Source organism: Athalia rosae, chromosome 3, assembly GCF_917208135.1.
Source record: "Athalia rosae chromosome 3, iyAthRosa1.1, whole genome shotgun sequence".
NCBI classification, from domain to species: Eukaryota; Metazoa; Arthropoda; class Insecta; order Hymenoptera; family Athaliidae; genus Athalia; species Athalia rosae.
In genome coordinates, this window is record NC_064028.1 from 9,265,450 (window position 1) to 9,292,324 (window position 26,875).

At 43.0% G+C, this 26,875-nt stretch overlaps 1 protein-coding gene across 2 annotated transcripts in view; it reads right to left on the reverse strand.

Moving 5' to 3' along the window:
* Positions 1-426: 426 nt before the first annotated feature.
* LOC105694000 overlaps positions 427-26,875 on the reverse strand; it is a 41,567-nt gene continuing 15,118 nt past the window's right edge. Inside the window, exons 3-12 of one of the 2 annotated variants that reach the window (XM_012414293.2) lie at positions 14,586-14,735; positions 11,505-11,696; positions 10,297-10,388; positions 9,639-9,835; positions 9,230-9,347; positions 8,828-9,067; positions 8,105-8,262; positions 5,212-5,327; positions 4,362-5,112; positions 427-3,172 (exon numbers count right to left, since the gene is read on the reverse strand). In XM_012414293.2, the coding sequence (XP_012269716.2) occupies positions 733-3,172; positions 4,362-5,112; positions 5,212-5,327; positions 8,105-8,262; positions 8,828-9,067; positions 9,230-9,347; positions 9,639-9,835; positions 10,297-10,388; positions 11,505-11,696; positions 14,586-14,735 (4,454 nt within the window). In that variant the 3' untranslated portion in view covers positions 427-732. Of the gene's footprint in view, positions 3,173-4,361; positions 5,113-5,211; positions 5,328-8,104; positions 8,266-8,827; positions 9,068-9,229; positions 9,348-9,638; positions 9,836-10,296; positions 10,389-11,504; positions 11,697-14,585; positions 14,736-26,875 lie in introns of both variants that reach the window. The other variant, XM_048651680.1, reaches the window with a different exon arrangement.

The following is a 26,875-nucleotide window of genomic DNA, read 5'->3' on the forward strand; positions in this document are numbered from 1 at the left end:
ATCTTGACAATAGAAATTCATCGACTGGAGGAAAACTAATTTCATCATTCTCCAGCTTCTGGTTGCCGCTTTTGCTGCCAGCAAACTCTCGGCTATGTCTCTCGGCTTTCACAAAAAAGGAGAAGAAAAAATGAGGAAAATTGGGGCAGGGTGGAGTACCGCGAATTCCGATTACGAAATGAGCAATACTCCCCTGAAATCCACATTTCCTTCATTTCAGAATTGTTTTTCAGCTTCCTCATTGTGCCTCCTTCCCCACAATTCCTCTTCATTCGATAGACTACAAAATTGTTATGGACTTTAATTATTTACTGAAATCAGCAAAAAATCGGTGGTGAAATTCCAGAGCCTCTTTTATTCCCTCAGCGTCCCCGTTGTGTGTCCCAACCTTCTGTAAAATACGCAGGTATGTGTATACGATAAAAGTCTGGAAAAAGTTTTATTCATTTCTCTAATCGTATTACAAGTTAAAACGCGTAGAAAAAACGTTGACAAATAAATATGTAGACCAGTTATAACTAAATACTAACGTACGTAATAACGTGACTGCACTTAAAATATTTTCTGAAGCAACCCTAACTTTTGGGTCGTGCGATATCGATCGTTGTAGGTTCATCAATGGAAATATTGATCCTAACGACTTTTAGACAGTGGTAATTATGAAAAAAATAACGCACGTCGGACAGTTTTTACGCGATGCTTTTTTTTTTCACTATTTTTCCACCATCGTTTTTACTTGGGTTGTTTTTTTATAGTGCCGGTATTGGAATTCGTTGTGCTATTCGACGAATCGGTACTCGATGATTTCTCGCTATTTTTTTTAGCGAACATCGGGATCCCGGTCTTTCGGTCCATAGTGGGTGTGAGAGGTACTTCGGTGACTTTGTTAATTGGAACAGCGTCCACCTTTTGTACGATTTCCGCTTTTTCGGGATAAGCCGGGCTCCACGATTTCTCAAGTTTGAACGGCTGATCGTTTTTATTCCTCTTCGAAAACGAAGGTATTCTCGTGACGTTTGGCTTCTCTTTCAACAGCGGTTTTTCCGTCGTTGGTACGGCCGCTGCCGCCGTCTGATCTTTGACGAGATCGATTATCTTTTTGTCCTGATGCGACGTTTGCTGCTGTTCCGTATTTCGAAGGTTCTGACACTCGGGCGACGGTATCGCCGATACTTTCGGAATATTTTTGTTCTCTCTGATCGACTTCTGAGGGTTCGTCGACGGCTTTATTATTATCTTTGGTTGCTTCAAATTCGCGACTACGTTACCCGAATTATTTGGTGTTATGATTATCTTCGGTTCCCTTACTTCGTCCTTCGGAACCACCGCTATCGTCCTTTGTTCCGATACCGGAAATGCCGCCGACGGATTAAAATCTTGCGCGGCGAGTGACTGAAAATTCGCCATAGGCGATACCGACGCCTTGTGACCTTCGTCTATGAGCTTTCGACCGGAACCCCCCGCGATATTTGACAAATTGTGGCTCAAGCTTTGCCCCGATTGTCCCAGGAGGTTGCCCACCCTAGGTGTGATAACGATCTTCGGCTCCGCGGGTCCTTTCGGTTCCCAATTTTGTTGTTGCTGGTAGGGGTTTGTTAAAGTTTCACCGCTGTTAACCGAGTTGGCGGAGTTTTGCTTCAAATTACCATCCCCCAGGAACGTGAAAGGTTTACCGGCGTTAGTTTCCCTTGTTGTTATCGCCGTTTGTGTCTCGCTGACAGGTGGAATCGTGATAACCGTTGGTGAAATATCGCCATCGCTGCGGCTGCACGCGGCCGTTACCAGCGGCTTGTACCAATTTGGATTACCTATGCTAACGTCCGGTCCCGCAACATTTGATCCTGCGGGAATCTTGTGTGGTCGAGATGCACTCAAAGAATCCTTTGATCTGTACCAGTTCGGATTACCCACGATCCTGACCGGCCCCCTTACGCTTCCAGCCGCTGAACTCGCCGCCTCGTTCAAACTCGGTGCTGATAATTGCGAAGAATCCCCTTTCGCGCTCCCCAAAATATTGGCGCTGATATTTCCGGAACTTTGAGATTGATTCATCTTCGCATTGTCCGTTCCGTGACTCTCCTTGCGTTTCAACGTCTCGAGTAAATTTGGATCCGAGTTGTTTCTGGCTGTTGAATCCTGACGTTTGAGAAGCGGACCCACGTGAAGATTGGTCGTTATCGGCTCGGCTTCTTGCTGAGACGATGATTCCTCTTCCGCGAGATCCAAGCTTTTCGAAGTACCGAAAACTCGGGGCGGAGGAAGCGGCGGCAGAATTTGACCGACGGGTGAATTCGGCTGTGAATTATTCTTGTGGTCTTTCAGCGAGTTCCCGTGCTGTTTCGGGATGAATAGGCTATTCGGCACCGGAAGTGACCTTCTCTTCTCAATGTCCGGTAGGACCTTCGGATATTTCCGACGTTTTATAGTTTTCAGAGCTTCCTCGGGACTGATGGAATCTCTTTCTTCCGTGGGTTCGCGACAAGTGACGTTTATGTCGTCACCTTTCGTCTGGCTCCCAAATGTCGTGAATTTCGGAGCCGTTGTTTGTCCGTATATGTCCTCAGGAGATACCTGATCGTACAGGTTGTCACTTCCGGTATTTTTAGAACTCGACGTCGCGGTGGTCAGTTCCTCGGAACTTTGGGGCGATCCTATTCTCGGCAACCTGGATTTCAATTTCGGGTTCGCTCTCGCGTACAAACTGTTCACACTGCCGGATTCGGATTCGCTGATCTTCGGATGCTTGTAAATCGCGCTGATCATGGGAATGGGGTCGCTTTTCGAGTGATGATGTTCGATTATGACAACCTGTGGAGTGGTCAGTATCGAGCTCGAATCTGGCGTCTCCGATTGAACTCCGTCGGATCGATTCGCGAACGGTTCCTTTTCGCCTTGGGCCAATTCGATTGGTATTTGATTTAATACCGACTCAGTTCTGGTAGCTGGAGTCGCATCTATGGCCACCGATACCTTCGGAACTCTGGACGTCTTCAACTTTTTACCAGGACGAACGACGATGGTCGGATTTTCTTCGTAGATCGGTTCCTCTTTTCTACTCATCAATTTCTCAAGCTGCAATTTTCTCCTTTCTTCCTCCTGCTGTTTACTCAACTTATCTTGATGCTCCTTTTGCAAGGTTTCTCGCGTCTTACGGAGAAACCTCGGTGAACATCTGTCAAGAGAATAAATAATAATTTCAAAACGAATTAAACGAACGTCGATTCTCCGCGAGACTATAAAAGCTATTCAACGATACCTACAACAAACCGCTTTGTCTGAAATGGAACGTTATTCGAACCGGAAAGCATTGAAAACTAATATTGGTTATTGCAGTCCAGAAGAAAATATTGTTTCGGAATGTATATCGGATGAAACTATACCGCTGTATTGTGTTGTTTCGGTTTCAACCCCGCAGCAGCCAACAGCTGCTGCTATGCCACTACTGCCTTACTCTATACTCGTAGAAATTGAATAATGTGAGTGTCAAGTTGTTTGTATAATACGTGAACGTGATATGTATCCCTCGGATTTCACGTTTCCGCGGTATATCATTACTCAGTAATTCGCGGAGAAAAACCTTGAAGCTATTCGAGCACGTTGTACCATCCAGAATCTAGTACCCAACATCCTGCCAGATGCTACTACTACTACTACTACCATCGCCGCTAAACCACCACCCCCACCGCTAACGCTACCGCTCGCTGAAACTTGATCTCGAATCTGTGGCAACTTGGAGGGTAACACTTTTGCAGGCAACTCGTACAAACCTGGCTTTTCGCCGTGTTCGTGGTTAATTGAACTCGGCAGCGCAGTGGATATAAAGAGTGAGCGCGATGTTACTCAATCTCGATATTATCACTCACTGCGGCTTTGAAACATGAAAAGAAAAAACAAAAAAAAGAAGGGAAACAACAAAGCGTGGCGAGAAAAAAACGTACGAGGTACGCGGGGTGAATTGCCCCGCAAAAATTGCACCGTCCGAATTAACAAATTCTTGTAATTAAAACAACGAAAGACCACCGATCTATGGTAGAGCTAGCGCACTGAAAACACTTTGGAAACTGTTAATGGCGCGTAAAAGCACCTGTTAAACATCGGGCAGGACGCATTATCGTAAAGTGCTGCAGCATAAAATCTTTTGGCTTATCGATCAACGACACCGCCCTGACTCTATACACTCCATACTATATCTATATACAAACTATATTGCGGTTGGTATACCGTTTTCGATGACCCTCTAACCGCCGGCGATCACCGTGGTGAGGGAGTCCGAAAACGTACGAAGACGCGGAGGTAAAAGTTAGAACAAGAATACGCTCCGGCTATTAGCATAGTAATTTCGAATTAACGGAGTTACCAACCTGTGGACAATTTCCTGCTGAATCCACTCTCTGACTTTGATGTGAGTGTCGATGGTGGAGGTTGAATTTTGCCTCGATAGTTTCGAACGCCGTCCGAAATTCGAATTGTTGTCGTAGGCTTTGTCGTTTTTGAGTACCTCGTTAAGGTCGGGTCTACTGTCGTGTTTATTACCCAGTTCTAGATTCTTCTCCGCTGTCTGTTTGTCCATTTTAGAACGTTTCGATCCGTCGTCCTTTTGACTGAGACGTCTCTTGAGGCTCTTCTCTTTGGTCTTCAAATTGTGACGTTTGTGATACAGATAGAAAAACGCCATCAGATTGATCAGCAGAAATACAACGCCGAAACCGATGACCAACGATAACGCGGATGAATTTTTAATCGTACTGGATTCCGGCGTCGTTGAAACATCTCCAACGTCCACGGTACTGTCCAACGCCACTCCGTCGGGCAGTACCACTCCGTGGTGTAATTTCGACCCATCTTTGGTCATTGTTCCCGTTGATCCTATCATCATTTCACCCTCTCGGTGCGTCTCGGCAAACCCGTACTCCATACCCGGTCTGCTTTGGCCAGGGTATTCCGTTATGCCGTCCGCAATGTCCAAAATTGCAGGCCTATTCCGCAATGGTTTATGCGTCGCTTGCACCAGAGTAGGTTCAACGATCGGACGTCTGATGAGCTCTGGTAAATCTTCATTCCAGAATTTCATCTCCGCTTCTCTGTACCGCGAGCCAACTTCCGGTGGAATTGCTGAAATCATAGCGGGGAGCTCCGTCATTTTGATATTCAAATGTATGGATATTTATTCCTGCAAATTTGAGCTCTATTCGCGCGTGTGTTCGTGCTTACTGAGGTTGAAGTACGTCTGGTTTTCAGGGTCGTATTCCGGCCAGTCGAGCTCGTACTGCAACCACTCCTTTGGTCCATCGGTCAGGAATGTTGATCTTCTTGGGGCGTTGGGATTCCTGAACAAACGTAATTTAGCCAAGTCAAGATACGCACAAAAGGCTGTTAAAATAACACGCGCAGAGGATTAACAAACAACGGCATAACAAGACAAACCTTTCTAATTAATGACTGTAGGAGCTATAAATATCATTCACCCTGTTAAATCCTCGTTGAGATCATTGGCGCGAACATTGTACCGAATAGTTTGAAAAGCGTAAGTTTGATCGAAAGCATCGCGCGCAGCGAATATAATGACGATTGGCGATCGTCTGCAGAGTATTCGGTGAGCTTTTTTTTCTTTTTTTTTTTGTTTTTTTTCCTTCGAGCTGATACCATTGCTGCCGCTTCGTCGCGCAGTTTGCTTAGGGTGTTTGTTCGGCAATATGGAACTGTTGTCAACCGATCCCAAACAAACATTCGAGAGAAATTTGCCGCAAAGAAATAAATAAATAATTAGAAGCTCCGAGGTATCGAAACGCTTTTTTCTACCTCGACTCGTTTGATTCTGGTTTTCGAAGGCTATCAAAACGAAATCATTCTCGCCAGCTTGTACCCCCAAGATCGATAATTCGCGCATGTTGTATATGTTTATTTCGTATTTTTCGAAACTTGCTGATTCCGACGGTGAGTCTGGTTCGAAACCGAGAGAGAGGAAAAAATGACTCCTTCAGCAATTTTTAATTACGGTTTTCTGAATGAATTATCCAATTAAACAAGATGAATCCGGTATAACAAGACAGCGGCATTTTATCATCCGTACAGGTTATAATTTTGCGAAATTTCGTGGATTCTGATCAGAATATGGATGTATTTTTCATGCGTATCGCGACCATCTCATCGCCAAGGAATAATACGATTTATGGTCTGATATCCGTGAGCAGAATTAACTAGACAAAAATATCGAACTTCAGCTTTAATCAAATGGCATTCGGATGCTGTGCTGAATATGATCGTTTGAGATTTTGGTTGGTATCTCTGACGTGTTTGAATTACGTGGCTTTGTTCTGAACCTGCTCCTCAAAACATTTCGAGTCCGATGTTTTTTTCCCGTCTTTAGATATATTCCAACTCGTCGACTCTATTACGCTACTTATAATGTAACAAAAGACTCGAACTGCGAGTTTGCGAAGGATTAAGATCTTCGAATACCCTAATTTAGTTGATTAAGAGTTTTTGTAATCAAAAATTTAACTAATTAGATCGCCCATAATTCAGTACGCGATTCACCCTGCGCAGAATCGTGACTCAGACCTACTTCACAAATCAAAAATGTAGGTATACCTATACGGGGCATTCCATGTCAACTCGACCGATGGGGTTTCCCTCATCATTTTTGATTTGCTTTGTGATTTTTCGTACGATTCTCCGATGTCAAAAAAGCAATCGTGAATTTTTTTTTCAGATTTCTTTTCTTTGACCGTTTATTTTCGATGATTCATCAAACCCATCTGAAAATTGGATTTTTTTAAAAACTTCAAAAAATTCTGAAAAATCTTACTTCTTATTCCAACCCGTCCCATGATCTGTCGATTTTTTTTTTTTTGCTTTCCGAACCTTCGAACATTTTTAACTGACAAAACGCCGTGTCTTAACATTACGAAAATTTGCAAAAACAATTACCGACAATTTCCAAAAAGTTACAAATCTAAATTTTTCTGCTCCGAAAGGTGAAAAAGCGGCGATAACTCGATCAATTTTTCACGTAGATTAATTGGCTGTTGGACTTGGATTCCTGAGATCAAAAGACACGAGTTCGGCAGCAGGTGCGTATTCTCATCAACTGTTTTTGGATTACCGGAGATAAACACGAAGATAAAGGAAAGAGGTCTATTTTTATCATACCGCGAACCTGTAAATTTTTGATCTGCAGGGGAGAAAAGATGAGAAAACCCGATTACCCAATTCAGCGGGTCGTCCAATGATACCACGTTATATTCCAGAGCATACAAATCTCTATACGCGCGTGGTTATCATCGCTTATGCAAATGTATACATTAGACATGTGCCGTTGATTATACGTTCATGCGTTTCACTCGTCTGTCGTATGTCTGGCTACCGGCGGCAGCTCCGTTTATTTTTCTCTTGCCCCGGGTTTCATTCCGACGAATTCCAATTACCGGTGAATTTCGGAGCGCTGTGCGTTTGGAGCGTTACAGTTTTCAAAATTTCAGTTGATGCCATTATACCTACCTAGGTTGCAGAGGCTGCCTGCTGCTACTACACTGCCGAACCGCAAACCACCGTTTATGATAGGTACATTTGACGGGAATGATGGTTATTCCACCTATTAGGTTTCACTCGTCAACTAGTTTGAATTATATTCCACGTTCTGACAGCTTAAGTTTACCGTTTCGCACGAATTTTCAATACGTTTATTACACGCGTATCCGTCGCGGAAAATAAACGGTGGTCATAATACGAACGACGGGATTGCTAACGTGTATACCTATATACGTAACATGTAATCCGATCACAGTTGATAATTGCTTGTAAATTCGAAAACAGAATGGAAAGTAAAAAAAGAATCGCCGAAACGTAAATCACTTGAGGAAAAAAATATAAATATAAATAAATGCTGAATAAGATGGATATACTTTCAAGTTTATCAGCGGACCCTTTACATCGAGTTGCAGAGGGTCCTCCCTCGAGAATATAACGCCGCTAATTATCTGAGCAGATGCGGTAATTGAAACCGTAGTTAATTAGCTGCCTCTGTAGCCGCCGTCGGAGCAGCTGTGATAAAGATCCGTGATGGGATTCATGCGTTATATGTATATACATAGAAACGACTCACCCTGTATGTGCAAAGTTACACCACCAGGTCATCATCGCCTCTGAGAACAATGCCTCACCGATGTTATATCTGTCTTGTAAATGGTACTTTCCTCCGCCCACCGGAATTCCGAGGATATAGGCCAACTCCTCCCCGTGGACCGTGTGCTGGTGCTGCTGCTGCTAAAAAGGAAAAATTGAATATTTGAAAAGCAGAGGTACGGGGTATTCACTCGCGGTGAATATCCGAAAAATTCGGGGAGTAGATTTCGCGAGTTTGATCGATCAGTAGGAGCCGTTTCTGCGGTCTAATTATCGCTGGAAGCCATTGGGCAACCATTTCCCGACTGATCTGCCGTACAAATTAATTCTCGTTATATGCGGATCCGAATAATCCACGATACACGATCCGGTTTGCGGGCAAAAAGCGAAAACAAATTAATTACATAATTTCAACCGTTATCCCGTTATTTTCATTTCATAAAATTAACAACACGAATAATTCTATGGGATATTATTCGAGTTTCGCGAACTGTTCGAATTCTGTAACTGTAACGTAATAGAATACAAAGTAAAACATGAGCGCAACAACCTCCACCGATCGCGGTATTTGTCCGGTATACGTACATGTATAAATATATATATATATATATATTTATTCAAATAAATCGTTCGCCAAAATAGCCAGACATTTGTGCAGGTACGTGCGGGGGATAGCTGTTGAAATTGGCGCAGTTTTACTCACTCCGTAATAGTCCTGCATCGCCCTCGGGTGAGAGAAAACGTACATGTAGCTCTTCGGGTTCACTCTGGCGTGCATTTTTCCAGTCAACAAGAGGGGTGCGACTGTTCCGCTGTCGGACAACGCCTGGAGCACGATTTCGCGATTTTTCAACGCGAACTCGTTCGTAAATGTACTCGAATAACCACCGTAGTGCTCGAGGAGTTTCGACAATACCATTTCCGGTTCAAGTTCGTGTGTCGCCTGTAAAATGAAAATACGATGCAAATTATCGTCGTTTTTTTTGTTTTTTTTTCAAATATAAAACACTCGAGCTATATTTTCTCTGCAAACAATCCATCCGGTCTCGAAATCGAGCCGGCGAAGAAACAATAGAAGCCGTACGACTTCGCTTCTCGTACCGACCTTCACGTGATCTCGCAGAAACTTGTCCCTCTCGTGGTCCAGTAAGCCGTGCAACAAGGCAACTGGTGGTAATTCGTGAAATTTTTCCGATTCCGTAACACCGTACATCAAATCGTACCTGAAAAAATCGAGGTGTCAATCGAAAGAGATAGAGAAAAAATCTTCGGCAATCGATGCGAGAATTATTTTCAAATTCCCGAGAGCGAGGGACAAGCAACCCTTTTCTTTTTTAACAAAAGTAAATGTACACCGTTTTTTTTTTTTTTTTGTTTTTTTTTTCGGAAGCACTCGAACATCGAATAATGTGGAGACGAACGGTTTCCAAGCGAACGGAATCTTTGGTTCGAGTATCCCTTGTGAATCAAAGTTTCCATTCCTATGAAGGGTCAAGGGGTGTTCTGTCTTATACCTGCCAAATATCTCGGTGCTTTTCATCAAGTCCCAGGGGTTCTTCGGTACGACCGCGCCGTCTGTCAGCGGGGCGTAAGCCGGAACGTGTGGAGGCTTATCAATCCGTACGTCCAAGAGGGAATCGAGGGGTCGATTCTGCAAGCAATTTGCCAAGTCTTTGTCGCTACCTGTCGGGCAATTCAGAGCGTGCGCGACCTGCCGAAACAAGAGAATATTAAATTCCCACCGGAATTAATCCCCATTACCGATATATTATTTGAGCGTATGAAATAATTGAGGGAGGGGTATTCGTGCGCCTACGAATCAAGCGACGCGTCTGGGAAACGGTCGACTTCTTTTTTCTTTCACCTCGTTATCCGATCGAGAATTTTCGAAAGAGATTCCCACGTCTCTGCCGGAGTTACTTCAAGATCCAAATTTTCGGTCGTAGGATAAATATATCTCGCAGAAAACCGTCATGCTACTGGAATCGAAACATTCCAAGCCCGATCGACGAAGTGGGTTCGTCTGAATTTCGCGAGAATTCCGAGTCCGTAAATAAAAATTTACAATATTTCTCAGCCGGAATCTCGGCCGAATAATAAGTATTTTGCACGCCGTTTGAATAAATTATTGCGAGGATGTTTTGAAAAAATTTCGAATGAAAAAATTCTTGCCTGTTTTGTGACCTGTAGAGGTGCTTTTCCAATGGCGTTTGCGCTCAGTGCCGATCCAGACATCAGAATACCGCGTTTGAATAATCCAGCACCTGAAATTACCGCCCATTACAGTGAGCTGCGAACGAGAATGTGTTTTTTGTTGTCCCTCTCCTTTTTCCGTCAATTAAAGTCTCCGCTTCGCCGGATATGAGCGGAAAAATATGCGGAACGACTCGTGTATCAACGCGGGGGTCGGGTGGAAATGTGCTTTCGTAAAAGTATTAACACCTCGTCACTGGCCCCTGTGGTGTTCGTGACGTTTTCTTGATTACGGTTCTCTGTGCGCTCGGTGCCGAGTTATTTTCACGAAGACAGTGGGGCTGTACCTGTGCACGTGTGCAATACGTACGACGCGGGCTGTGTGCACGCGCTTGAAAACGCGAGAACCTGTGCACCGGAAACGAAACCGAATTGCTCTCAATAATTTATCGCGGTGTACAATATGCACGACGCTCGGTATAAGTTCCATTATACGACTGTCGTGAAAGCGACTGGAGTGGAATTTCGAATAAATTTTGAACGGTTTTGAGGATTGAAGAGCATCGGAATTCACCGGTTGACGTGAGAAACTAAGATCCACGACCCCGCGTACGGTGGATTCGTTTCGATTTTTTAGATTTTTTTTATTTTCCAATTTTTGTTTCCGAGTTTGAAGGGAGCATCAGGTGGTATTAAAAACTAGTAAACTGATCTCGTCAGTTAAAATTAAAATAGTTCTCAGAATTCAATATAAATTTCAACCTCATTACGCTCATCGGATATTATACGAAAGGAATGTAACTAAAAGTTTTTAGGTACGTGGGCAGAACTGTCTGCGGTTAAACTTGAGAATTTTAATTGAATCTAATTATTATTAGAAGCATATTAAATCTCGACGAAAATTAAATCCCGATGCTCAAGCCGCGCGACCTGCGCCTGCATTTTTATTACCCACCAACGGGATCTAGTTTGTTGAACTGTAATAATATACGTGTATGGAAAAACTGCCCCCCCCCCCCCCCCCCCCCCCCGGTAACTACACGGAGTTCTCTACACGGGATATAGGTCAACCGCGGACGCTGCGCCCTGATGAATCGCCGGTGACAATATATTTCAGTCTTTGTTCCGTTTTTTAAATTCATTTATTTCCTTTTTTCATTTCTCTCTCTCTGCAACACTCGACTCACCTCTGCTAGCCACGGGACTTATGAGCAATAGGTTGGCGAATATCGCGCCGGTACCGTGGCCGACCAACGTCACACTGTTCGGATCGCCACCAAAAACGGCGATATTTTCTTTCAGCCATAAAAGAGCCGCCACTTGATCGAGAAGTCCGAAATTGCTGGATGTGTTGTCGCTCGTTCCAGGCCTGAGAAAACCTGTAAAGTTCTCTCATAAATAGAATCTTCGAATATCCACTGAAATTCACTCAAAATCAGAACGAATGATGAAAAAATAGGGGGTTTTAAAGAAATTTCGGGACTACATAGAAGAAGTAATTTTACTGCAGGGTCAGCCTTAGATCCGGAAGACTAAGCTTTGAGCTTTCATGCGTCGTTTGGGTTTAGGTTCAGAAGGTTATTGGGATTCCCCCACGCAGCTGGGCGGGTCACGGTTCTGAGAGAATTTCTGCTTGTGAGAAAAAACCAATGCTCGCGATGGACGTATAAAGAGAACGAAAAAAAGAAAGAAAATAAAATAAAAAAAATAAAACTACGTATTCGACGTCATCGGGACCGGGCGATGAAAGTGAACAGTAATTCAGCAAAAAAAACATTCGCTGACAATTTTTTTCTTTTACTCCCTGTCGTCGAACTACCTTAGGTACGTACGTTCGCCGTTTGACTTCTATAACGGCAATTAGTTTGACGAGTTTAATTAGAATATAAAAATCCAATCAGCGAGTTAAAAACATCGTTATCTCTTCCACTCGTACCTCGCGACTCACGCTCCGATGAATAGCCGATGCGAAGAAATCCCAGATCCCGATAATTCCCCACTAAATTTTCTGGCACTCGCTGCCGCCGATGGCTGCATTGACCCAATTATGACCTCCGAATGATCGATGCGATTTCGATCCTTACGCAACGTCGAGCACTCTGCAGGGGTCTATACATTTCTCAGCACATGTCCCGCTGCCAAGATGAGATACTCCCGCCCCTTGTCCCGCCCCCTGGTATTTGCCTTTTTCACCCCTTTAGCTAGCTGTATCTATGCGCCTCGGTACGGCGCTAAGCACTTCCCCGGCACTTGAAACTAATTTATGATTATGGTTCCGCGCTCTGTCCTTTTTCGTTCGTTTTTTATCCTATTTTTCTTGGTCGGTGATTTTTTTTTTCTCGTTCTTCCTTCCGTTTTTTTTTTTTTTTTTTTTTTTTTCATTGTTTACTTTTTCCCGGTTTATTTGCCGCTGCATCCGATCTATAGGGTGGCTCACCCTTGATGTACCTTATTTTCAGGCAACGAGCTATTTCCGAAATTGTCCTATAGAAAATTGAACCAGAACTAGGCGGGTCTCCTCCTTATCCACGTGTATACTCCCGGACGCCGTGCGGAAGCAGCCAAACTGTCCAGACCGGTTATTTCACATGGTTCTGAGATAATCGAATCACCTCCGAAATTGCGATGGCCGTCATCAAACTCTGTTTTATCTCGAGCACCGACGATATTACCCAAAGCCTTTCTTTCCGAACCCCTCACACGCATATATATGTACATATACACTACGCTGCGAAAGCTTCATTCTCGTAAGATTCGAGGATTTTCGCGCGGGGTAAATAATCCCCAAATGGCGAATGTGTACGTCGCCTTGATTTTTAAAGACGATTCACGCTCAATACCAACGCGGAAGCTACCGCTACCGGTGAATTTGAATATACTATCTGGAATATTAATACTCATGGTAAAATGTGACACGTACCGTATACACGTTTAACTTGCATATATACATTCGAGAGAAGTGAACGGCGATGGGATATAATCGGGATTAAATTATCGGCGCGCAACTGCAATTCTTGTGCACGGATATATCGCAATGGATTATCCAAGGATTATCCGTGCCTAGGTAAATACTATGGCGTCGCGATGCCCGAACAGTTGCGAGGGTATGTAACAAACTGCGGATCCGTATTATGTACGATACATATACTATATGCATATGTAAATATATAAATATATATATATATATATATATATATATATATATATATATACTCGATAAATTCTTATGACAGTTTCGATTTTAACCACCCGTTGTATCGTACCGCGATGCTTTCGCAGCTGCCTCTGTGTGCAGAGTTGTAGGAAATTTATAAATTCACTTTACTCTGTAGGAGTGACTTATGACGACGAGCAACACACTTTTACCCGACAACATTTTTCATCCCGCTCTCGTTGCGATATATACATCTATATCGCAACGCCATATTTACAGGTATAGCGCGAGCTCATGTTGCCGAGTCTTGATTCTCGGTAGAAAAAAGAGAAAAACAAAACAAAAAAAAAAAAACCAAAATTATCACCCGGTCTGATCGGATTCGGTACAGGGAAAATTCGTTTACGTTATCGGTTTACTTGAAATTTTCTAATCCTGTCTTTGGGAATTATCGACCCAGATGACGAGGGCGATTCGCGATATTCCCCACGACGTGGATTTTTTAATTCTCTTCATCGAAATTCGCTAACTAGATTGATCCGTCCGTTTTCAATGTTTTTCCGACTCGAAAATTGAAATCTGTTTATCCTCGCGAAACTCATCAATTTAATTGGACTTCACGCAACATCGATCGTATCGTTTTCTTCGATACTCGAGCTTCGCCGATCCGTCATTTCTACACGTCAACGAATCGGCGTTCGCTAGTGAATTTCTGACGGATCGGCCCGACGAGTCGTCGCATCTATCCGGATATATTTCATGGTATTGAAAATTCACACATCTAAGCTTCGACTGACTGAGTAAAATTAACAGCGTTGTTCAACGTTATGTAAATTCTATATCCATCTCTTTGCGTATACCGGTCGAATTAATCCATTCGGCATGCAGATGAATACAAGCGAGGTTACACTGCAGGTTTGCTGACAAACATTATTATATTATATTCGGTAGTAACGAACACTGCGACGCGGCTATGTGTATATCTATATAGTGTTGGGATAACGATGCAGGCTGTACTCGACGCGGAACCGTAACTGGTGGAGAATCGCTATCGGCGTATGACGAGGTCGGAGTAACAAACTTCGATGCGAATAAAAAGTCCGCCAAACCTCACCTAAGATACCCAACCGGAAATTTATCGTGACAAAAACGACGTCTCCGTAGCTGGCCAGCATACTTCCGTCGTACGGGTTTCCACTGTTCCACTCAAAACTCTCACCGTGGATGAACACCATCACCGGAAATCTCCGCAGTCCACGCTGACCTGAAAAATACAAAGAGGAACAAATGCGATCAGTTTTCACGCAGTTTCGGCTCTATATGCCTGGGATAAAGACCTCTTCGACGGACGAATTTAGCCGAAATTATTCCCCCCCCGGTGTTTTTTTTTTTTTTGTTCAACTCTTTTTTTTCCAGATGAATTGATTTTGCGTATAATTATCGTACAATCGACGATATTTACCGTGTTCGAGACTTACAATGCGCGCGATCGAACGCAATTATACGTTGAACCGGAATAACGTGGCACCGCATCTACTACGTCCGCGTACATAACTTGTGCAGTGCACACAGCCGTAGGAAAAAGCTCGAACAAACCAGCGACGTTGGTCGTAATATATTACGACTATAACGCAAGTTTTTTGCTCCAAGTTCCCATTATACCCCCGGTGTGTTTTTTGGGGAAAGGGATGTAGATACGTGGTTCAAAAAAGAAGGGGGGGAATGGCTGAATACGCTGTGCGACACCCCCTCGTTTGCCAAACCGTAGCGCGATATCACTTTCGATTTTCCTACTGTATGGTCAAATTTTTTCTTTCCGCACTCTGTATGTATATGTAAGTGGGTATACGGCACAAAGGGCATTTCACGGCGAACCATTTCACCTCTGACCTCGGACGTTCTAAACTTTTTGAATAATCTTTTTGTACGGTAATCCTTACCCTGAAAACGATCGAAATAATTTCATCTTTTTTCCGACCGGGATTATTTTTTTTCCGTACAATATATGTTATTCGACTTTTGGAGTACGACTGAAAAAGACAAAGAGATGAAATTTTCTGAAAAAAAAAGTGATTACTTTTGATAAATTAAAAGCCTACGATCACTTTCACCACTCGACAAAACGTATGCTGTACATATGGATTATTTCCCAGAGCTCAATCTCCAGCATCCACAAAAAGGATGTCAAGGATCGTTTTTTTCGTCCAAATGCCCGAAATTTGATTCTTCATTCGAATTTGAAAATTGATTTGGTTCGAAAATAAAAAATACAAACTTTTCCATAGTTTAGAGGGTAAGAACTGATATGCGACGTAGACCAAAAAGAATTTGAATAATGTTCGTGGGCTCGGTAATTTATTCAGCAAAGAGTATCTAAACTACCGTCAACAATACGTTTCATCGATTCATTAACGTCACATAATCAACGTATTTTCTTTGAATCTAACGTTCTCCGTGAAAACAGAATAATCATTCGAATGTTTGAGCTGATTTTTAACTTTCATCCGGAGGACGGAGCATATTTCAAGAATTCGTGCACCTTTCATGTCATTCGCGCGTCCGGCATCCACATACAACGCGAACTATACCGTAAGAATCTCAGGAAAGTGAACAACATAGGGAACGCATGAGCGCGAGAGAGAGCTTATGGAAGTTCCGTGAGTGCGAGACAGACAGACTGCCTGCCCCTCCGTTGCCTTCGAGTCCCCACTCCGCCAAATTGTAAACAGACCATCGCTAGAGCTGTGATCTAACAATAAGTAAGCGCGTTCGGGTTGAGTGTTTTTCTCTCACAATTGATAAAACAAAAACCATTAGCATAAATAGGATTGACTTTGTTCCTTTAAATATTAAAAAATTTTCAAAAAAGTTCCCAATTCAAAATGAAGGTTTTCTCATGAAAATATAATTTTTTTTTGTTAATGTAAATGTATTTAAATCTTTAATGATTCTAATTACAATTATTAATACTTATTATTCTTGATATCACAGACTTTTTTTTATTGATTTTCTTTAAACAGGCTATCACAGCTCTAGCGATAGTCTGTTTACAATTTGGCGGAGTGGGGACTCAAAGGCAACGGAGGGGCAGGCAGTCTGTCTGTCTCGCACTCACGGAACTTCCATAAGCTCTCTCTCGCGCTCATGAGTTCCCTATGTTGTTCACTTTCCTGAGATTCTTACGGTATACAAATACACGATTGATTTTGCGTGTACCTTGGTATTTACGCAGTGAGTCTATTATAATCTCTTTCTTTGTTCGGCGCGTAGATCCAAACAGAATTTTCGGTTTATTCTTCAGTATTCCGTGAGACGCGGATCCGTGCGTGTGCGATGTGCTGGATTATGTGGTGATAGTGGAGTGACGGAAATTCTGATGCTCCATTGAGGATCACGAAGCTTAAAAAAATGGACGATATCTTCTGAATGTTCATACTACGCAGCATCGTTTAGGTGAGTTTATCACTCATAAAGAACCACAACGAAGGACAGTTGGAAATTTTCAACGATATCAGGTACTTGTCTTTCGTGTAATTGAATCCAATAGAATTATGCTCCTCGTAATTTGAAACGAACAACTTTCACCGAAATATTTTAAAACAGCGATCTCAAAATACCCAAATTGGATATTGCTCACGCATAACATTTACTTGGTTTTATTAATTTTTTTTTGGGACTGGAAGGACTAAGAAATCCTCTCCATACTTAGAAAGCCAGAATGGTTGAGCACATACTGTTCCAGTCACATCGTCGTATTTCTTTTTTTATTGTAAGGGAAAGAAATTTTTCAACGTTTCTAACGTGATGTAGTATAGGTATAGATGTGCGTCGCGTTTTGCTTGGCTAGTCAAGTGAATATGGATGTCGGTATCGTAATTATTGATATACAGTTTTAGTCGCGATACTAAAAATGAGTACAAGCAGAGGGCTAAAAAAACGTATAGATCAGGAATGATGCCGTACAGTTCTGTTTATAACCTGCTTCGAATATCTGACTTCCGCTATTTTTCACGGTATGGCGGGAGAAGAATCACCCCTTTTAAAATACCGAGCCGAGCGTAGGTAAATACAAATTTATTACGTTAATGCAATGTATAAATTCCCGGCACGAACTCAACTGTGTGTGCAGCTTGCTCGCGAACCGTCGAGCATTTTTTCCCTCGTCTTTTTTTCTTTTTTTTTTCGGTTCTTTTACATATCGTCTGACGGTTGAAAATGAATAGAAAACACACAGCAAACGGACACGGGCCACAGGTCATCCCGAACGCGCAAGCTCCCCTCGAAATTTACATAAAAATTGAAACCCAAATTTATCGCACACAGATCAACTTGTGGGTTGCGGTTGATAACTGTATCGTACAGTAGTTTTCATTTGTCATTTATTTTTCTTTGTTTCTTTTTTTTTCAATCTTCACGGCCGGAAATCACCGATACTGTAAATCAGTTATTCCCATTGTTCATGCCATTGAACTTTTGGGGGGGAGGGGTGGAAAATGAAACGCGTACGCCGCCGCTCTGGATTTGTGACGGTAATTTCAGACTCCTGTAATTTTGAAAATTGAAATACGCGAACTTTCATCCGCTCGGGTTGCTAATGGCTTTTGAAAATCGAAACTTTCGTTTCGTCGACGTGTTCGAAAATTTTGACACAGAAATCAATCGATCCGTCTCAAACTCGGAGCGCGGGCTTTTTCCCAGGGGGTTGTAATTTCGGTATAGGTACGAAAGCTGCAAGGTGCTGCGATCTGAACCTCTGAGTGAAAAGTTCGGCCCGCAAGCTCGTTCTTGAAGCTCCGAGCAGATGGCGATAGGGGATACCAAAATGGGGTGAATTCTATACTTTACGAAAGCTCCGGAGCTTTCCGTCGAGTTTTTAATGGCCGGCGAGAAAAGAACCGCGCTACGATTCAAATCACCGTTATTATTCTCCGGTGATTTTTGTTGATTATTTTTCTCTTTGGAGAGAAAAGAAAAAAGAAAAATTCACCCCTAAGTTTTTCGCTTCCGAACTTCGTCCGCCAGATAACGTTGATCCTCGACAAATCCATTTTCTGTTGTTTTTTCTGTTGTTTTTTTTTTTTTTTTTTTTAAGGTCAAACCTACGCAGTTTTCGGAGTTTTCGGTAAAGTGCGAACCTGTGTCACATAAGTTCTTTACGACTGGCTGGAAAATCGAGACGACAGGTAGGGTCGGGTCGGTTTAGGCGAATGGTTTGAAAATAGGATGAAAAATGCTGGAAAACATTTCACATTTCGCATTCTCATATATACCAAGGATATCCGGGGTTTCCCGCTCGCAGTATTCCGCCTGCATAACATTGTTGCAAACATAACCGGGTCGGAACGCGACACACACGCCAATAAATGCACCGCCGTCCATTCTCATTCCGCAATATGCTACCGCGCGTTATTAACTCCCACCCATCATCGGCGCCGGCGAAATAACGACGCAATTCACCTCGGCGTGCAACCTGCTAAGAAATCTCTTTGTCAACGCTGAGAAAACTTATGCGGTAATATAAAAAAATCGACCAAAAGATGGATAATCTTGACTCCGTATTATTCCGAGTTTTGTTACCTCGTTCAATTCTCTAATGAGATGAAAAAGTTTTTTTTATAGCCGAGCTTGCGATGGCGCAACCGGAACGTGACGTACCATATACAAACGTATGTTCGGAATCGATTGCGCGCTGGATATTGATCATTGCAGTTGACTAGGGTATTAGCGATTGAAATAATTGCGATTTTACGCAGGTATTGAGGTGCGGAAGATCCGAATCGCTTTTATCCCGCTGCAGCGGTGCATACGTGGTACATATTTTTCAACGATTGTTAGAACAAAATAAAAGTGTAATAATGAATGAAGTTCTCTTCGCTTTTACACGGCGTAGGGTAAGCTGCTCCTAGAGTTAGAAGCGGAGAAACGGCCTACGCTACTACACTCCAGAAAACACCCCCAGTAATTATTTCCAAGGTTTTTGTTCGCTTGATAAATGACGCTCGTCAGCCGCCGCCCATTTTACCCCCGCAGGGCCTCCCACAATAAGGGAACGTTCCCCGAAGGCACGTGGACTCCGCCGAAAGCGACGCGAGGGGTGACCAATTTTAGTTTTATTTTCCATCCCTTTATTCGTGTTTGTTTTTTTTTTTTTTCGTTTTTTTTTTATCTCCGCTCTTTTCGATCCGGTTGACTCGCCGCGCTCGTGAATTTTCAATGATTCAGCCTCCGGCGAACACCTTGAATATCGGAAATATTATGTTCGCATTTCCGTACTGATTCAACAATTGAAAATTTTAACCACGGGGTAATCATTGAAGAACGGTGGTTTCGAAAATTCTGAACGTCAATATTCCAATCCCCTAGCCATGATTCGAACATTGTGATATTTCATTGTTTCGTCGGTGAATTTTCGAAGTAATTTGAATCGAGCGATTATTATAGCTGTGCGTACATATCGTTCGTGTATGTATACGTATACGGAGTATACGGTACACCTAGGGCAACCACGCCCGCGCTATTTCGTAACAGTTTGGAAAACGATACCGCGAAAATTTATGGCGTTCTTTATTGCCTATCGATGCTGCAAAGTAACTCAAGTTATCCAACCGAGAGTCGTGGAAACCAGTGACCAAAGCACCAAACCCACCGACTATATTGCTTTACTTTCAAAACAACCGTCGAACGGAAACAGCAACAGCTCTCTATTTTATTTCGATTAAACCTGCGGGTACCTGTGTTCTACTCCCTCAAGAATTCATCCTACGGGGCTCTGCACACCGACTCTTGTTTCAACAGGCTGTGAGAAAAATTCACTTTTATTCGAGAATCAAATCGCCCTATGAGTCGATGTAGAATTCACCTCGAATTTTATATCGAACGATCAAACGATTATAAGCGCAGTGTATCGCCGGTTGGGTATAATTTCGAAAAATGATGTCGGTAGTATATTTTTTTTTCCGTCTATTTTTTCTCTCCTCTTCATTATGGTTTGGGCGACCCTTGCGCAGTCGAAAATTTCATCAGCTGGTAAACCGAGTAGCTATATAGAAGTGTTGCTTTAATAAGGTCCGTGCCAAATGCTTCAGCAGCGGCTTATGCGCTGTACCGAGAAAGAAATTGGAAATTAGAAGCTGTGTAATATATATATATACGTATACGGTATATAGTATAGGTGTAACAGCTGAAGGTACTTGGAAAAGGGTAAAGGACACCAACGAAAACAACAGCCAACAATTCTGGGCAGTTCTCTTGGCGTCGCTGCAGAGAAACAGCTTTGCAGAATCGACGGGTTGATTATTATATTTATACACCCGCCTTGATGACGTACCGATATAAATTATGGCTGGATACGGAAAATTTCATGCCGAATTATTCGCCCTGTGAATTCCATGATTTCATATTCGAAACGAATATGAAATTTTCAAGTTTTTCGACGTCGTTAGAGTGAAAATCAATTCCCGTTGTGCGAGCATATTTACTTTGATTGTCTTTGGGGTATTTTTCTGAAAGATTTATGTCGAGCGGCCATTGGGTTAAAGAAACGTGGGTGATTCTCCGATATTCTTATAGCAGCTATCTCAAATATCCCATGGGGACTTGCGGGGCTCAATTACTAAGCTCAACAAATCGTGGTATAGTATCGGTTCGAAACAAATCCAGCCAGTCCCTTCTCAGCAAACCTGCTCTAATCCGCTTTCGGCAAATTATTTTGGTAAGGAAGTTGAGATTCAATTCTCAATCTCATCCCCCTTTTTTTTTTTTTCTTTCTTTCCTTTTCTTTATATTTCAGCCTTTTAGTCGATCTTTCTCTACCACTCGCTTTGATTTTTTTTCTCCCCCACGTCCCGTTAAAATATCAATTTCACACCCGACTTATGCATCATGTATCTCCGCAAACAGCAGGCATCCCTTTGTTAGTCTGTGATTATTACTGTCTGCATGTTCAAACACAACGCGTACGTCAAAGTGAAAGTTTTTTTTTTTTTTTTCTCTCTTCTCTCTTTTTTCTCCATTCACCCCCCTTTATTTGAGTCTCACGATCGGTGAAAGGTAAAAAAAAAAAGAAAGAAAGGACTGGGAAATTAATTTACGGTGAAAGTTCTCTCATTATACAACAACAAGCTGATCTTTTTCTCTTCCCTCTGTTCTTTTTTTTTCTTCTCTCACCCAATCGCAATGGAGAATCATCATTTCAATATGACAGTATAATGTTATATGAAAGAGTGGAGTGAAAAATAACAACCGATTAATTAATTCACTTGAAAGAAGTTTTTAATTTGAAACGGTATTCGCAATTTTTTTTTTTACCTGTTTTTGCTCAGTGACAGTAGGTGGGTATGTTTGAAATACAAAATGCGAACAACACGATCAGTTTAGATTCCGCGTTTTTGTAATCAACTTTACTCCACCTCTACTAGACCATTTTTTGTTTCAACCAATTTTCCTAATTATTTTTTATTTTCACAATTGCGTGTGCGGTATAACGAAAGCTTGGGCTGGACCAGTTTCGAAAGAATCTTCACATCGGAGCCTGATAAGAGTTATTAAAGTCTTACACCATTTTAGCCAGGTCGTTTAAATGCATGGCGATGTCCGTGACCGCGTTTAACCGGGCGGTAGCTCTGGTATTGTAATAACTGGTCCGCGGGAAGGGTCTTTTCCTTCCTGCGGACTCAACGTGTATTTATATTCTCTTCCTTTTACTACGCTTTCCCGTCCCTCCCCGCGTTCACCCCCGTCTTTTTTGTGATAACTGGATTTTCCTTTTTAAACACGCGGCTCAAAGGCTTAGTAGCTGCGAAAAAAAGTCGTGAAACAAAAGTAAAGAATGGAAAAGGATATCCCCGTGTGATTCTCCATTGATGGAAAAGGAATGACCGAATTCCTTCTGATTCGGGTCATTTTCTTTCGGATTCCGATGCAACTTTTGACGTCGAAATGATCGCTGCCGAAGTCGCTCCGGCATCACGTTACTTTCCCGATAACGTGGAGCAATGATCGCTCACAGTTCGGTCGTTCGTTCTTCTCCGTAGCCAACGGCGGTCCCCGCGTCCGCGTTTATTGCATGTGTGGAAACCGTTGCGAATTAACATAGCAATTAATCAAGCGGATCGAATGATCATTACAACAGTCATAAGCGGCAAATAGCAGCAGTAGCAGCAGCAGCAGCAGCAGCACATGCACACGCACGTCCAGCTCTCTCTCTCTCTCTCTCTAACGAGAGACAATCTATGTATCACGTGACCGGTGCAGAACGCAGCAGTTACCCCCCTACCTACCCCCTCATACCCACATATCGGCCGCGGCCTAACATACCTGTGCAGAATGCAGCTACTCGGGCTTTAGGTTTAACATCGAACAGTAGAATCGTTGGCAACAAACAGCTAGGAAACCCTATAAACGCGTTACGTATACAGGTAGTAATCCAGCATATAGATATGCCGTACCAGGGATGGGGGATGGGTTACGTCTAACGCGTGCGTATTTGCTCTGCGATTTGTGTGTGCAAATTAGCGACGCGAGCCAATTTCTGTTGGGTAGCACCGGTACAGGTATACGCCCCGAGTACACGGAGTCCACGGCGAACGGACCGATTCCGCTATAGCTCTGCGGCTCATAATCGCCCACTTTTGGGCCTCCGTCGAATACTCGTTCGATAATTGAGGATACGAAAAATTGTCGCTGAAAACATGGGAAAGCGAACGTTGGGACGGGATCTACTTTTCCGTAAGATGGGAGATTCGAGTGCAGACAGATAACGTGGACTGTTCTCCGAGATTCTGTGGTGGCGGAAAGAAATGACGGTTGTTTGGGCCGGCGTCGGTATGCTTTTTTTTTTTCAACACGTACATCACGATGTATCGCGATTTTTGTAAAAATTTTGAAAATTGATAGGGGCAACGTATCCTTATCGCTAACAAGAATGGTATTCCCACATCTGTCTTCTTTTCAAGAACGAGAAATAATGCATACGCGTTACGGTGGTAAAGTGGGTGAAGAGGTGAGAAAAAAAAAAAAAAACAAACAAAAAGGGAAAAAATCCAAATTGAGAAAAATGGCGAAAATGGCTGGTGAAAAGAGTAGGCTGGGGGAAAATCGGTGTCGAGGGTGGCGATTCGGGATGATGAGGCGTAGAAGGGTGCCCCGCACATATTTTGCTACCGCACAAAATTCGGCTTGGCCAAGTGGAAAACGACTGACGTCATGAAAAATGATACCATCGCTTTGAAACGCTTCGCGGTTGCGGTCGCGCGCACCGGCTCGACTAAAAACGCAGGACACCAGCGGCGCGCGATTTTCGGATAACAATGGTCAAGCCCACGGGCTTCTTGCGAGCCTCGTTAATCGCATATACACATATATACCTAGAATGTGGTGTATTTTACCTATAGTACGTATCGTACCTTCGTTCTCTCGGATGTCCAGCCATCGAAGCTCCAACGAACGACTCTGATCATTTCAGATTTTCAGACGTATCGTAACGTCTTCCGACCTCGAAACTCTGGAATCGAATGTGAAACGCTTTCGCAAAACTCGCCAAAAAAAAAAAAAAAATTTGTACAAAAATGCGTCGGTCAGTTTCCCGTTATCTGTAAGAATTGGTTGGTTTCCTTTACGAATGATACGAGATAACAAGTCAGGTGGGGAAAAAGAGAAACGAGAAACGGACTGCATTCGACCTGTGCGCTCATCCGGACTCGACACTTTCGTCGTTCCGACTGGCGCGCGGTGTGTCGGATCCCACACGGATACACGGGAATATTCGTCGTTCCACGCACACCGTGAACGGGAAAAGTCGGATTTGATTTCATCCCATCACGATTTCAGTGCAGCCGTATCTGTTTTACCACTTGGCTATTTTCAGCGGCGCGGACCATATATCTTACGGCGTGGCATTTTTTACGAGCAAAGGCGATAGCCTCGTTGGGGATAGTCGGTGTACAGATGGCTATAAGGCATCCCTCGATCCTGCCCTTTGCCACCCCGGTTCGCGCACAGGGTGTAACTTTAGGGGGAGGAAGAAGAAGGAGGGCGAGCGAATAAGGCGCCGTAGCATATTTCAGTGGACTTTAGTGTAGCAATCTGCTGAGTGGCGGACACATACAAGATTCATTCAATGGTCACGTAGGTCACCAGATATGCCCCCCTCCCCCCCATAACGTTCTCCGCTTCTTTTACCTACTGGAAACGCGACTCTCAGATTCGAATCCGAGAAGATTTGATAACGGGAAAGCCTATATATATTCAGAATTTTCCGTCGAGTCATTTTTCGCGACTCGATTGAAAACGGTGAAAATTTTTTGCGGCAGATTCGCTTAGAAATATAATCGGGAGACTCTCGTTGTCTCGGAAAATTTGAAACAAGTTGCGTTCGAAGGAAAGAAAGGTAGACAGTGACAAGCATATTTTTATCAATATCGAAGATCTACGTCACTTTGACCGCTTATTGAATTTCGGTTTGCTTTCAATTAATTATTCGCCTCGTATTGAAAATTTCGTTAGCTTTCCTCAATTCGTCGGATGTGTTAAAAAAAAAAGATTATAACAAAACGAAATGAAAATTAAATGAAAATTCATTCGGTATTCGGGAAATTTCGAACATCTGCGATTTCGTTACGACGATCTTCAGTTCCCCGGCGAATTCTACATCCTCTTAATCAAAGAGTGGGAGGAGTAGTTGTAAGATGGAGCTAATTAGACTATCAGATATACGTAGTATTCCCTGAAATCCGAGAATCCATCCGTCGGTTACTCGAGTCGAAGTTGATGTTTTGAATTTGAATTGTTGCGAAAGAAAATTTGATACAATGACAGAAGTAATTGGGAAACCTAATTCGACGATACTCTGCCTCCTGGATTGATTTCGCTTTTCAAGGCAAAAGCTCGCGTACGAATTAATCCTAATTATTTCGTGCACATCTCCGCGTACTCGTTTCATTTTAAACGCGCACACCATGGTATACATACTCGACCTGTTTGAACTATTCAAAATACACGGATCAAACAAACTCGTAACAAACGGATTGGCCTGAATACACGAATGAAAATTATCACGAATGCAAAGTCGAGTGCCGGAATTTCATATCATCCTCCGCCCTCGCACGCGGAGGGGTGGGTGGGGGTGGGTGGGGGTGGGGGGTGGGGGGGAATGTTTATCGATGTGAATTGCAGGGTCGAGAGCGAACAGAAAGAGAGAGAGAGAGAGAGAGAGTAGAGAATTTCGATTCCGCTTTTGGTTGCTCTTCCATGAAAATTTCATGTGGTATGGGTCTGCCGGCGGTTTCGGTTTCAACGCAAACGAGAGCGAGGGTTTCCGTTACAGTTTGCACTCTATGAAAATCTTGGGTTACGCATTTAGCGGGATTAGCTATCCGAATATCCAAAGGTTCGCGTAAATTAATCGCAAAGTTTAGGCGCCACGATATGGAATAAAAAAAAGTTCACAACGTGAGCTATAGATATAATTATACGGGAATTTATGCCTCCCGCTAAACACGGACATTCGCGGGTCTTTCGAGCGGAAAGATTGCTCCTCTGCAGATCTCCTTTTGAATTTCAATCTGCAAATGCATATTTTCCAATTATTTTCCTATATATCGCGATCCGATGAATCGAAAACAGATTCTGCGGTGAAAAGTTCGGGCGGATGGATGGGTGGGTCATTGAATATGAAAATTCAATTACTGGTGCGCCACAAAAGCTGTACTGCCCCCAATCATTCGAGCGATACTTTATCTTCTTCTTACGATCATTTTTAGAATCGTATTTTTTGTCGGTATTTCTTCTGAAACACACGACCTCGTACCGCTTCCACCGTGTGATGCATAGTTTGAATTTCTCAAAAACCCCGCCGGCCGTTGAAATATGTATCTTTGCAATGCAAATTCACAGTTATCGCGGGCATCGGAATTCACTTATCGCAAATTGATCCCCCGCGCTATGTTTTCGCGGTCCAGTCTAGGCGGGAATTATCTTAATTTATCCGCTTGTAATGTAATCGTCGACCGCAAGAAAAGATTCGCGACTCCGAACGAATGGAGAAACCGTTATTTCGATATTAAATTACAATCGCAGACGTTGGGGGTATCTCTCAAACATTGGACTTGATCTATCATATCTTTCGGTTTCGTAACATAGAAAGTTTAAAAACGTATGCAAATATATGTACGCGAAACGAGATATTGGCAGCGCTTAATTCAAAGAAAGAAATCTCGTGGAAATCTCCGATTTTCAGCGGCTCAACGTTTTCTTTTTTGATAATTACGTTAATTAAGTATTACCCCATCATCTGATTGAAACGGCGTTCCACTCGGAGCAAACAGCCGTCTGCCGCGTACTTGGTAAGCTCATCCAATTCAAGCTGGCTTGAGAGGGTTCTCATTCTCTCCGTGTCTAGATATACAT